A 14,114-nucleotide genomic window follows, 5' to 3' on the forward strand; every position below is an offset into this window, starting at 1 on the left:
AGAACACGTGTTAGAAGATTGTGACTTTAAAAGGATGACAAATGATTAACCTTTGGTCTTGTAATTTACAGTTTATGAGGCAAGTAAATGAGAAAAGTGCATTTCCTGTGCGGGAAATGACACCATGGAGAGAAGGCATGTGGGTTCAAGGGGCTTGTAAGCAGTTTCTAATAGCCAGAGCACACTCGTGTGTGTGTGTGTGTGTGTGTGTGTGTGAGAAAGAGAGTATATGTGTGGGGGGGTGGATGTGAGAGAGAGCATGGGTGGGTGTGTGAGAGACAGAGCCAGCACAAGAAAGCATGAGAAATGAAATTGGAATGGTAAGCTACAGTAAAATTTTTGAAGAGACATGTATCATGGTAGAGACAATGAGGGATTACTGAAGAACTGGATCAGATTTGCTGGATAGTGTTATGGATGGGATTCACCTCGGACAGAAGGGTGTTTCTATCTTTCAGAAGAAAACTCCTAATCCATGCAAGAATGGTGGGAATAAGAACTCAGGCAGCCACTAAATGAAGACAGCTGCATGAGATATTTAGAGTAGAGCAGACAAAACTTGGTCGCTAACTGGTCTTGAGGGCTGAAGGAAAGGAAGGAGTCTGGGTTCTGAGTAAGGTGACTGGGTAGCAACATTTATTTAGCAAACATTTACATATCAAGTGTGTTTTAAACTATTTGCCAGGCTGACAGATTCTTGGCACATAAATGTAACTCAGAGTTTTAATGGAAGGGTAGGCAAGTGAACATGCAATTATATTACAGGTGATAAGTGGTGCCATCCATTCTGAGAAAGAAGACAGGAAGGAAAGGAAGCAGAGATGAATTACAAGGAGGAATGATGAATTCAGCTCTAGATGCAAAAAACTGAGAGAGCTCTGGAACCCCGTGGGGGCACTGGGGGTTATGCTGCGAGGCAGGGAGAGCTGGGGAAACAAGAAATCAACACGAAGCAGAAAGACCTGGGCTTGAAGTGTTGCCTGGCTCCATCACTCGTTTGGTTTGTGATTTCAGGGAAGTAGTTTCTTCATCTGAAAAATGGGATTCAGATCCCCCACCTTTCTGAGTCATTGAGGATGAGTGGTGATGAAAGCGTGCACCGTAAGCGGTCCCCAAATGTAGTGGCATTGCACAGAAAGGCCTGGATTTCAGGGAAGAGATCTAGGCTGGGGGAACATACGTGATCGATGATGCTTTGGTGGGAGAGAGGCAACTGTTCTGGACACGGCTAGCTTAGCAAGAGGCGCCTCGGTGATTTCTCAGCATCTTTCTGTTATCAGAAGGATTATTCAGTTCAGAATACTCCGATTATTCACTTCAGTTTGTCTGAAAGATTTCCCTGCCTTTGGGAAGACAGGGAATTACGGAAGACAGTAATCTCTTTTAAAATTAGGTCTTTATGGTTTTTTTTTCCTTAAAGTGCACAGAGGAGTGCACATTGCAATAGCTGTTGCTTATTTCATGGGAAGAATTTTCAAACTTGTGTATCTGTTGTATGATACCTGCAGTCATCATTATGGTGTCATTTGAATGATGACAATAGCTCATTTGAGATCTGTCAAGAAGATCAATCATTACTTAGTCACATGACAGTCCCCTCAATGTCAGAGACTGATTTGCAAGCGTGTGACTGAAAAAAGTTGCAGTTTTGGCCTTCAATAAGCAAATCTTCATTTGATTTATGGGAAGAGCATGGATGTGAGTTAGAAAGTTCTTAATTTTGCTGCTGGCTTTGTTTCTTGCTTTCTTGGTTCCTTGAGTGAACGGAGACAAGTTTTTAATCTCTCTGAACCTTAGTTTTCTCAAGGTTAAAATGTAGTTAATAATAACTTCTTTGCACATTTATCGTGAGACTTGAATGAGATAAGAAATGCAAAATGACTATCACAGTGCCTGGCACCTAGTAGCTTCCAAGTTTTATTCCTGAAAACAGAACCTCAGAACCCTTTTGGTTTTTTCTTCTCAAAGAAACTTTTCACCAAAGCTTTAAGCTAATAATAACATTCATTTGTGGCAACCCTAGAAACAAACTGCCAAACCGACACATAAAAATTGGGCTAGCACATACACTCCAATTTTAGATTTACTTGCTTTGGATGTAACTTGTGTATGAATCACCTGGTGTGCGGGGTGCTATCAGATGGTGTTATGGCATACGAACAGACTATATTTACCTTACCTGTCTTCTATCATTCTTCTCACCAGTAAACGCCTGTGAGAAAGAACTCAGTTGCAAGCGCTCTCAGAGAAGCCCATCAAAGTGTCTGATACAGCTAAATGTGTTATTAATTAGAAGCAGCAAAATGAGCTGTCGTCCTGTCAAGAAGTCAAATTATCCAGTAGATTTTCCCACCTCTTTCTGTATGCCATTCCTTTTAAAGTATAAGTTGCAAACTAAGGATGTTTATAGATCTGGCATATTCCTTTCTTGCATTGAAAAGTTTCCTTTCCTTATTAAGAATGGAAGCCGTCTAACGAGGGGTGTTTATCATTATTACAAGCGCTGCTTATTTACTATCCTAGCGCCCTCGGCAGGCATGGTGCTGATTTCATTTCTCTTTCCCCTTTTCTTGTGTTTGACACCTGAGACTGCTGCTCCCTCGGTTTACACTCTTACTCCCTCTCTTTCCCTTTACATATTTCATTTTGTTTTTCTCTTGCATGTGAGCTCTTTCTTCCTTTTTGATTCTCAGAAGCCATTACTTTCTAAAAGCACAATCCCTGTCTTCATTAACTCTGCCAGGGACTGTGGTCCGCACATCCGAATCCATCAGCTCACTTACTCATGCAGCGGTCCAGCAGAGAAGTTTCCATTACCCCCCTGCTACCGGATTTTTCTTTGCCCACCTGAATCTCACCACTCAAGCACGGGCCCAGGGAGCAGCAAACACCCTGCTCTTGGGGCCCTGCCACTCTTCCCCTCTATGTCTTGGGGATAAAAATGCATCCTGGTAGGATTGTTTGAAGGCTCAAGTAAAATAATGAAAATGAATTATTCTTTCTAAGTCCCATAAATTCCTAAAATTTGAAAGTGCCACTGATTGGGATGCCTGGGTGGCCCAGTCAGTTAAGCGTCTGCCTTCAGCTCAGGTCATGACCCCAGGGTCCTGGGATCGAGTCTTGCATTGGGCTCCCTACTCAGCCTGCTTCTCCCTCTGCCTGCCCACTCCCCCTGCTTGTGCTTGTGTGCTCTCTCTGACAAATAAATATATAAAATCTTAAAAAAAAAAAAAAAAGAAAGAGAGAGGGCAAGTGCCGCTAATCAAATCCTTTTTATAAACGTACTAATTTATACTTGGATAAATGATCTAAGCCCTTAGTGGCTGGTTCCACATTTTAAGCAAAACTGTAGGGCAAGGCGACTATGGCAGGTATTAGATGTTGGGGGGTGTCTTTAGAAAGTAGCTGCTCTGTGTATGGCTGGCAGATAAAAACCACCTCAGATGGGAAAGAAGTTGCTTATTAAAATTAAATAAAATGCTCTTATGATTTCCTATTTTATTTACTCCAAATTCTTTGCCCATACATTCTAGATTCTTTCAGCACTTTATTTCTTTGGCTTTGGTGTTTCTCATGACATTTTTCACTATTTGCCCATACCTGTTCCTTCAGGATCTCAAACTGAAGATGCAGGCAGTTAGCACTGACTGACTATGGCCATGGCCCTGGTCCTGGATCTCCTGCTCATTTTTCATCCACGATAATAGGGACAGCTGTGGGTTGCTGCATGGTGAGTACCATGACCTCCAACTTGCTCTTGGCAGGCTCGTAGCTTGGATCCTCTGCAATCGCCTTCCCCTCTCATTCATAAATAATTGGGTTTAAGCAACATATTTGCCAGCTAAACAGATGTTTCATCCTATTACTGGAATCTGGGCATCATTACATCAGTTCCCTGATAATTCTTCTTTCTAGCAGAGACCCAAGCATCGATGGCATTTTAAACCAATTTTCATGAGTTCATTAGCAGTAACTAGAGATAGTTTTAATAGTGATCTTTCATATTAAAATGGTCTGTATAGTAATGGCATTTTAAATTTGAATGCATATTTTTTATGTTAGATCATTGCACATTTACTTTGTATTCAGCTTGGTTGTGGGAGACTGTACTTATAATGATTAATAGTACTGAGTTATATAATATGATTATATTGATTATAATGATTAAGGTATTAGAGTCAGAAAAATCTTGGTTCTAGTGAGAGATACTGAAAGAGTTATTTAACTTCTCAAAACCTCAGATTCCTCACCCTTGATTAGGGTTGTCAAAAGGGAGGAGCATATGAATTAGGTAGGGAGAATCCCTCGACTACTTTCTCCAGAGCATCCCCACCTCCCACCTTGCTACTCTCTATCCTATTATGTTGTCTTTTTTTTAATAGCCAATATGATTTTCTACAATTACTATTTTATGACATAAAGACAATGTAAGCTTCTTGAGGGCAGACATGTTTTCTGCTTGGTTTGTTGGTGACTCCCTATTTCTGACAACCATATTGGTATATGGTAGATGCTCAATAACTATTTATTGAATGAGTGAATAACATATCCAAATACTTAGCATAGTATCCACTACATAGTAAAACTCAATAAATAATCATTATCAGTACTATAAATGATGTGATGAGCTTCCAGTGAGAATTTAAGAGTTATTAATATGTTATCTTGTTCCTTAAGGTTTGATTGGGTCTTACGGGTTTTTGCTCTCTGTCCTGCACAGTTTCACCATAAGATCTCTTCTGGTCATTGAGTCAGCCATGCTAACAATTCCCAGATGTACATTTCTTCTCTGGAATCCCACTTATGGCATGTAGGTACCTCATATACTCAACCTGTTTCCCAAACCTGCTTATCTTTCTGAACTGCTTTTTTCAATTAATGGCATCCTGTACTTACCCTGATGCTCAGATTAGAAACTTTGGATCAACCCTGATAATTCCCTGTATCTGATCTGCTCACAATTTCTCCCTCTGTTTTCCTCATTTGCCTAGCTTAGACTATCATTGTCTCTCATTTGAACTTTTACAGGAATGAATAAGATGGTTAAATTTTATTAAGCACAGTATCAGGACTTTATATGCACGTGAATATATAAAAGGTAGATGTTATTCATGTTATTGCTATTATCATTTTATAGATGAAGAAAAAACAAAGTTCAGAGAGATTAAACAGTTCCTTAAATTCTCACAGCTGCTAAGTGTTAGAGCCAGGATTTGGACCTAAATTGGTCTGATTCTAGAGCCTCCAACTATCTTTTAAATCGTCTTGTTTGCCATGAGATTTCCCTTTTTCTACCCTTGTTTCAATCCACTCTGTTTTCCCCTTTCCTCTGAGCGATCTCTTAATTATTCTTCAAGAATCATCTTAAACCTCACCTCTTATTTTCTTTCTAAATTCTGCTGGGTAAAAGTAGATGCTTCTGCTGGGACTCCACAGCACTCTGCACATGTCAACCTTGGCTGTTAGTATTTTGCATTATTATTTTGTATTTTAATTATCAGCTCACACATCTTGAGAACAGAAGCCTCACCTAATTCATGTCTGCATGTACAATATCTGTACTCATTGGAAGCTAGGTAAAGTTTTGTTCAAAGAATGCTTCTATAAATACTATTTGTCTGAAGAATTTAATACTTGCTCTTTTATTTCTATAGGAATGCTACTAATTTTTTTCCATAAAAATGTATAATTAGCATTTAGAATACCTGCTTTTTAAATGAAGCACTCCTCTCCTTTGGTTTTCTATTAACAACATAGGAAGATTTTAATAAGCAATCCCTTTCCATTTGTGTCCCCAATTTCTATGTCTTGTTTGGTATTTGGTGACTTGTAGTTACCCAAATATCTTTGTTCTCTCAGCCTATTTTCCTGGGCTACCCTATAGGCCTACATTCTATTTTCCCAGTTTTACTTTCTGCTAGGCAACAGGTAATGTGTCAACACTAGTGTTTCGTTTTTCACTTACAGCTTGAATTTCAATCCCATTTTTCATCTTCTATGACCAGTGATGGGAATTTCAGGTCCTAGATACAGGGAAGATATTTTTGGGCAGTGGTAACTTAGGATTTTCTTCAAATCACACCCTATTATGTCTTTGGAGAAAACTTTACATATCTTTTTTCTGTAATCGTTCTTTCCAAAATTGGTAAAAAGTCTTTTGCAGTTAATGGAACTATGGTGTGACTGATGAATTATAAATAGGAAAGTGTTCATCTCTGCCAAGATATTTGAATCTGAAATGTACAAATCTCTGTCATTATCTTCTTTGGAGAAGATAAGATTTTATTTTTAGGCAGATACAATGAAGGCTTATCTCATATATCTCCAGAGTTTGAAAATGTATATCTAAAAAAAGAGAAAAAATCATAAATATATCCAGGTTCTGATATAGAAATCTAACAATATGTTTTTAACTTATTAATCTCAAAGCACTTATGAAAAAACAAATACCATGTAAAAATGTGTTAATGTAGGCATACCCTTATAGCCATTTGATAAGTATCATCAATTTTTGAATTATTTTAATAAATATCCTAAGGAAAATGAGCAAGATTTAGTATATTATCAGGTTAAAATGATCTGAAAGCTATTTTAAGTGCTACTAACATAAAACACATACTCCCATGTAGAATTCTTGAAAAGATAGCAGGTTAAGTTCTCTGTTCCAAAGTAAAAAATTTCAGAAGTCCCTCAACTAATGTTAAATGCAAAATAGTTTGTTATCCACTTCCTAATGAAAACATTGATTTGGGGAGGAATTCCAAAATGAGCCCAGGCTTGTTACAGAGAAAAAGAATAATGAATACATTATTAATGGTATGTAATAAAACACACACTGTGTGTGGCTCAGTCAAATCAACTAGTCCCACCCCTTTATTTGATAGATGAGGAGAATAAGACCTACTGATACTAAAGGTACAATGACATCAGGTGAGTGAACAGACACTAATCCGGTTGCTTTGTACCTCAGTCCAAAGGTTTTTGTTTCATGTTACCATGTGGCACCTTGTTTACCCAATATGAGGTGAAGGTGCTGGGATAGCTAAGCAGAGGGACTTTATTCAGGACGTGAAATCAGCATATAAGCAAAACTGAAAGTTCTAGACTTATTTTGTATTGGAACACAGATATTCACCCAATGAAGGGGAGAGATAAGTAGTAAAGAATGCTGATTATTCCAATTCCATTTATTAGTTATATCAGTGGCTGATTTAGTACATTTTGAATGATAAGGGCTCAAGGTCTTCTGAAACTGCTCAAATCATGTGTATTATTACCATGTATGTAAAACACTTCCTAATTATATGTCTATAAATATACTCATTCCCAGTCAGAGTGAGATGAAACTATTTGAAACATGAGGAAACTTTTTTTCTTTTGGTTTATTTTGGCTAGGGATCATCATCAACTTCAGATATCTAAGATGTCGATCTGTATCCTTGTATTGGTATTTTTAAGAGAAAATAAAATTTAGTGAACTACGTAAAATGGACCACTGTGGTAACACTTTCTACTTTAGCTAGAATCCGCATTAATTAGTGATACACTTTTTCACAAAAATATCTCTTGAGTACTTTCTCAGAAATAAACCCTCAAATATTTATTCTGTGTTATAATAGCCCTTTGCTGATTGAGAAGAATTACAGTTGATACTCATTTTCATGTCATACAGCATAGATTTATAGGCGTTTTAAAATAGTAATGCTATTTCAGTCAAATCTGAGACCAGAGAAACACTTTTCATAGTAAAACTAAAAATCTTGAACAATATTTTCCTATAGTTAATTCTTTGGCAAAATGATATTAATATTTTTATGTATTTTATTCTTCATAAAAAATATAGAATATTTATCCATCTGTATGGAACGTTTATATGCTATACTATGTGCTAAACAAAACAAGTGAAATAGATATGAGTTGCTTCTTCTGGAATCTAACAAACTCTAAGAAACTGTTACGACAGGACAGATAAAGACCGTCTTTTGCTGGAAAAATAACTTCATTGTGTCTTTGAAAAAAGCATAGATTTATAAGAATTTAGTTTATATTTGGATTTATTGATTATCAGGACCATGATAAATTCACATTGTGAGGAAACAGTACTTAAAATATAGGAACCAAATTTTCTAACCTCATGTCAATATAAGAATAAATGAAGAATTTTATACATTCTTAATAGCTTAGAATCATCAGAAATTTTCACATATAGAAGATATTTGTGCTATAGAAGTTTAATTATGAATATAATAGGAAAATTTTACAGATAAAATATCTCTCAAGAACATATCTTTTTATATTGCTCATTATATTGGACCATTGATTGTACTTCACATACTAAGTTTGTCTACTAATTGAAGGTATTATGAGCACTCCATCTATATAATACACTCATACTAGAGACAACTCATATAGCTACAATTTTTAAAGAACTGATCTGCGCATTATGACAGCAAAATTTCATTAATAAGAAAACATCCATTAGTTGACTACTGCAGTAAAAACTTTATAATATTGGTGTCATGAAGACTTTCCTTTTTCTATATGTTAACTGAGCTACATAGGCATGCCATAAATTGTGTTTTTCATGTTATAACTATTCTAGAGTCCATCCCTTTGTGGATCTGTTTCTCTTTGAGAACTAGAACAAATTAATTTGTAGTTTGTTTTCTTTTATTTCATTCCTATTCTATTTCTGATTGTGTGTGTGTGTGTTAATTAAAACAACAAAGCCAGCACTTTCAAAACACCATCTTCAATTTAAACTTTTGAGTGGTAGTTAGGAATTGTTGTTGGGCTGAATAGTCTTCAAAAGTTTCTGGTACATTTCTGACTTTACAAATCTGGGATAGGAATCCCTTTCCATGTGCATATACACTATCCTTTGAGCCTCTTCAAAACACGTTTGAGTGGGTTCTTGAATATTCCTGACGATAGTTTCTCTTGTTGAACTGTCAATGTTAATCTGAAAAGTGAAATTACATGTAGAGCATAAGTAAGTATAATTGAAGATAGAAACCATAATGGAAAATTTAATTTTTCCCCCCTCTCCTTTTTTTTTTTTTACTGGAAAAGGGTAATTTTGTCTGAAATTTCATAGATACCTAAAAAGACTTTTAAGAGACAAACTTTGCTTCTTAATAACTAAACATCCACCTGCATATCCCAGATTCAAAAACAAAACAAAACAGAAAACACAGAGCCCAAGACCAGGGAAATCTCAGAAACCATTGCTTACTTAGGCAGATGCAACTGGTTTGTTAGTGGAGTCTACAAACAAGGAAGTTTATGAGATGAAGGTCTCTTTTAAGGAAAAGGGAAGTTGGTGCTATTTTAAAGTTTATCTTTCTTAGTAGTCATGAATGTTGGTTTCACTGAATATGCCCTGAAATGGGAAGAGAGTGAAGAGAGGTGGAGAAATAAAGGAGAGAAGTGGTTATTTCAATAAAACAAGCATTTTCCAGATAAGAGTTTTGAGGAACAAGTCAATAACATAGGACTGTCCTGCATGATAGGAATCTCGTATGTCATGGTCTACCTTTATCCCCTTGACAAGAATTTTCATTCCTTATTCTCTATCCACCAGGGGTCCCAATGTGTCATGCACTCATGACTCTTTATTTTCTTTAGGCCACTGTAAATGATTGGCTGTAATATCAGTGTGAATGTTTGCTGGATTTGCTGTTTTGGAACTGAGGTGAGCAGTGAGTATGTTGCAAAGGCATAGACTTTCCTCAAACCACTGGGGTTGTCAATATGCCAATGTATGGTATCTGTAGTTCCTTCTAGCAAAGTCGATTCTTCTTACAAGGACTTCTTCTCCTTTTCCTTTTTTTTTTTTTTTAAAGAAACTTTCCCAGGAATTAAGATAATTTAATGAGAAGAGGTTCTGGAGCCAGACAGGCATAACTTTGAATCCTAACTCTCTCACTTATCTGCTATGTGACACTGAACAAGCTAATTAACTTCTCAGATTCTCAGGCTTCTTATCTGTAAAATAAGGTCAACAATACTGACTTTGTAGCATAGTGGGAGATACTGGATATGAAGTGCCTGGCACATGTCTGTGCTTGAGAGATACTAGCATCCTCCCCAGGACGTACTGATTTCCATTAGCTGTCACTGTCACGTAGTTACCTCTCTAGGGGACTGTGGCTGGATGTAAATCTTATAAAGCTTTTTTGCCCTAGAAATTCTGCTCCGCCGTGAGGCAATTTTCTTATAGGTTTCACATGCCATCCAGAATTTAATATTCTCGTCACTGTGCTCCATCTTTAAGTACGCTGCATAGACTACTGGACCATCTAAAAGTAATGGAGAAATCAGTTTATTTTCATGGGTCAAAATCATTAAAAAATGTGAACAATATTTAATGCAGGTTAAAACTAAAGTCTGAATTAAAGCTCCCAAATTATTCAACAAGTGTATATTATATAATGATACACACACACACACACACAAACACACACACACATACACACACACACCCCACATCACACTTAGATCTATACATCTGAAGCATGTTTTGACAATGCCAGTCAGTGGTGTGGTCATCCCTTCATTCCTTTCTTCTGACTCAAGAAAAATGGTCACTGATGTGGGTAGCTTTGGGGTAGGAGAAGTCACAGGGACTCAGAAACAGGACTTAAGTTACATCAGTGGACAGAGCTTTGGTCATGAAACTGACATGAAAAATCTAAGCCCTCCAGCCAAACTGGAGGGTCAGAACCAGGTTTAGAATCTCAACTGGCAGGTCAAGGTTGAAAGAAAAATATCCAAGTTCGGTAGAAGTAATAAATTGATCAGGTTGTACAGCCAGGGGTGTTTCTCAATATCCAATCAGAGCAGGAGAACATGGATGGAGGAAAAGTTCAACTTCATATTCATGCCTTATGGTTCAAACTAGAAACGAAGGACCAGGCAAAGAACGGAATTCAGATGGGGTGTTGGAAACTATCTCAAAATCGAGAATAGGACAGTGGGGATGTGCAGCACGACCATCAAATGACACTTGATGCCAGAGATGGTCATCCGTAGTTTTGGTCTTAAGCTGCATTTTTGGAGTGGGTAGATAAGGACATACATGTGAAAAGAGCTTTTCTGATTGAAGCACTATTTTGTAGAAGAGGGTTAGGCAAGCTCTCACAAAAACACATTAATGCGAATCTTTGGGAGGGCCAAATATTCTCAGTATTGAAGATGAGCACTCTCAGAACTTCTTTTGGTGACTGGAAAGTCTCTTGGCATATCTGAGAAATTGAATTGCTGAATGATGAAACAATGTAACTTTTAATTGATAGTAATAGAAGTGTGTGGGTAGGCACATTGAATATGTGACCAAGCATAGGATTTTGATTTACAGTATTTTATTCAGTATTATTAACTGCCATAAGAAATAATGGTAATCAGACAGAATAGCCATATAAAATCACATTTTCCTAGATCTTCACATCAGAGATTAGGCTGAGTTTTCTAGCACCAGAAAGCTGTAACTCCTTGGCTTCTACTGGCCCCGTCAGCAGTGATACAAAAATAAAGACAGCAATTAAGATATTTTTATTCAAGAAAAAAACTCAAAAAGAGGCAGATCCCCTCTAAAGAGGATTAGGGCTGGGGAAAACTGGCAATTTGCAAGAAATGTGCCATCATGGGAATACACAAAATTAGAGCATGTCTCATTAATATCATGTAAATCTAGCCGTCATGACATTGGGTGGGAAATGGTTTGAAAGGAACATCACTTGAGAGGACAGATGAGATGGAGATAGAGCATGTATAACAATGTAACATAGGAAATGATATGGATTAGATATTTCTGCCCAATGGGGAATATATTTTATCTTAGATTTCAAACAAGAAGTTTATTTTCACACCTAAGTAACTTTAAGATGTGCCTTGCCTTATCGCAGGCACAGAAAGCTGAGGCCAGAGACAATGCCTGTAGCAAGTGGAGCTCCTATTAGAGAAATAGCATGGAAAGGCAAACCAAAAAACAAAAGAAATCAAAACAGAAAGACATTTCTAGCTTAATAAGTAAAGCTGGAAGCCGATAATTTGCAGTGTGTGTTGCAATAAATGGAGTTCTATCTAAGAAAATAAAAAGCAATTTGATATACTTTGTACTTAGTAGAATTTTGACAGTGCTTCATGAGGAACAGAAAATAAGAGTCCTAAAAGAAAGAAATGAGCTATGGAACAGGGAAAAAAATGAGACACCAGATAAAATCTATAGATCCTAGAATGAGAGTCAGCTACCAGGCTACTTGGATGGGTTGAGTAGATGGGTGGGTGCAGGGGAAGGAGATGACGTGGAAACCAATATTAGATTCTATGTTATAGTATTCTGAATTTATGTTTATATTTATGTTTATCTTAATTGTATAGTAAAATCTTTAGAGATTCTCATTTCAGAACCTGCCTGCATCTGTATCAGCCTTCTCTAACTTCTCTCCTGATTGAGTGGAGGAAGGATCTTATGGGGCTGGCCAAATGGTTCAACAATTCTCAATATACCCAAGTCCTTTGCTCATGAAGACATACATGCATTGCTGTTGATATTTTATAAGATACTTGATATGGTAGATTGTAGTATTGATTTTAGTTACTTCCTGCCCTTCTTATAGGATTACACTTTCATGTCCCATTTATATCAGCCTTGCCCACTGGACTTGTTTTAGCCAATGAAATACATGCAAAGTACCATATACGGGTGCAAGCGAAGATTTTAAGCAGAAGGTTTAAGCAGGTAGTCTGCCCTTGTACTTCCAACCAGTCATGCGAAGGACACATTCTGGAAAAGAACTGCTCCTTTTGTCTGAAGGTCAGAATGAAGGTATGAAATAGAGCTGGAGCTGAACCTAGTCATTGCGTGACATGAACAAGAAATCAATCTTTCTTGTAAATTAGTGGAATTTGACTGTGGTGGGTTTTTAAAAAATTTTTATTGTTATGTTAATCACCATACATCATTAGTTTTTGATGTAGTGCTCCATGATTCATTGTTTGCGTATAACACCCAGTGCTCCATGCAGAGTGTGCCCTCTTTAATACCCATCACCAGGCTAACCCATCCTCCCACCCCCCTCCCCTCTAGAACCCTCAGTCTGTTTTTCAGAGTCCATCATCTCTCATGGTTCGTCTCCCCCTCCGATTTCCCCCCCTTCATTCTTCCCCTCCTGCTACCTTCTTCTTCTTCTTCTTTTTAAACATATATTATATTATTTGTTTCAGAGGTACAGATCTGTGAATTGTGCAAGAGTGTTGAATCACAGATCTGTACTTCTGAAACAAATAATACAATATATGAATATGGTGTTTTATTGCATCATAGCCTGACCTGCACCCGAAAGCCAACCTGGACCACTTGAACCTCTTTGATATTTCAGGGAAGATTCTGGTGCCCAGAATCAGTAGACTCACATGGCTGGTATGTTTTACAGAATTTTTATGTTAGTCAAGTAAGCAGCTGAAGACGCATTTGTATAAAAGTGTTCCAGGAATCTGGGTAATTATTAAAATTGGAACTGAATTGCTCTATGGAGACTTTCTACTGACTCAGACAACAAGTAAATTTAAAGGTGGGAAAGCCTTTTCCAAATCAGACAGTGTGGCTCAGAGTAGCCCATTCTGAAGTTGTAAACGATACTCCTTCCTGAGCATTACACTCCAGACACCGTGATTCGGCTTGAGCAGAGTAAATAAGGAGAAACAACAGAATTACTCATTAAATTGAGAAGATGGAAAAAATAGGTGCATGTTTTTTTCTTAAGAAGGAGAGTGATAGTGAGAATTTTTGCATCCATGTTCATCAGGGATATTGGCCTGTAATTCTCCTTTTTGATGGGGTCTTTGTCTGATTTTGGGATCAAGGTAATGCTGGCCTCATAAAATAAGTTTGGAAGTTTTCCTTCCATTTCTATTTTTTGGAACAGTTTCAGAAGAATAGGTATTAATTCTTCTTGAAATGTTTGGTAGAATTCCCCTGGGAAGCCATCTGGCCCTGGGCTCTTGTTTGTTGGGAGATTTTTGATGACTGCTTCAATTTCCTTAGTGGTTATAGGTCTGTTCAGGTTTTCTATTTCTTCCTGGTTCAGTTTTGGTAGTTGATACATCTCTAG

The 14,114-nt window shown here is 37.3% G+C and overlaps 1 protein-coding gene and 1 long non-coding RNA gene across 3 annotated transcripts in view; one reads left to right on the plus strand and one right to left on the minus strand.

Moving 5' to 3' along the window:
* LOC145722365 (uncharacterized) overlaps positions 1–4,867 on the plus strand; it is a 179,279-nt gene extending 174,412 nt beyond the window's left edge. Inside the window, exons 7-8 of the long non-coding RNA XR_014146587.1 lie at positions 3,613–3,730; positions 4,721–4,867. This is a non-coding gene — a long non-coding RNA (uncharacterized LOC145722365). The remainder of the gene's footprint in view (positions 1–3,612; positions 3,731–4,720) is intronic.
* Positions 4,868–8,061: 3,194 nt separating this feature from the next.
* Positions 8,062–14,114, minus strand: part of RGS13 (regulator of G protein signaling 13) — a 24,073-nt gene continuing 18,020 nt past the window's right edge. For both annotated transcript variants that reach the window (XM_081825164.1, XM_081825163.1), the window contains 2 exons: positions 10,135–10,301; positions 8,062–8,962 (listed from right to left, as the gene is read on the minus strand). In XM_081825164.1, the coding sequence (XP_081681290.1) occupies positions 8,777–8,962; positions 10,135–10,301 (353 nt within the window). In that variant the 3' untranslated portion in view covers positions 8,062–8,776. The remainder of the gene's footprint in view (positions 8,963–10,134; positions 10,302–14,114) is intronic.

Source organism: Leptonychotes weddellii, chromosome 6 (genome assembly GCF_054177405.1).
Source record: "Leptonychotes weddellii isolate Sample4059 chromosome 6, ASM5417740v2, whole genome shotgun sequence".
NCBI classification, from domain to species: domain Eukaryota; kingdom Metazoa; phylum Chordata; class Mammalia; order Carnivora; family Phocidae; genus Leptonychotes; species Leptonychotes weddellii.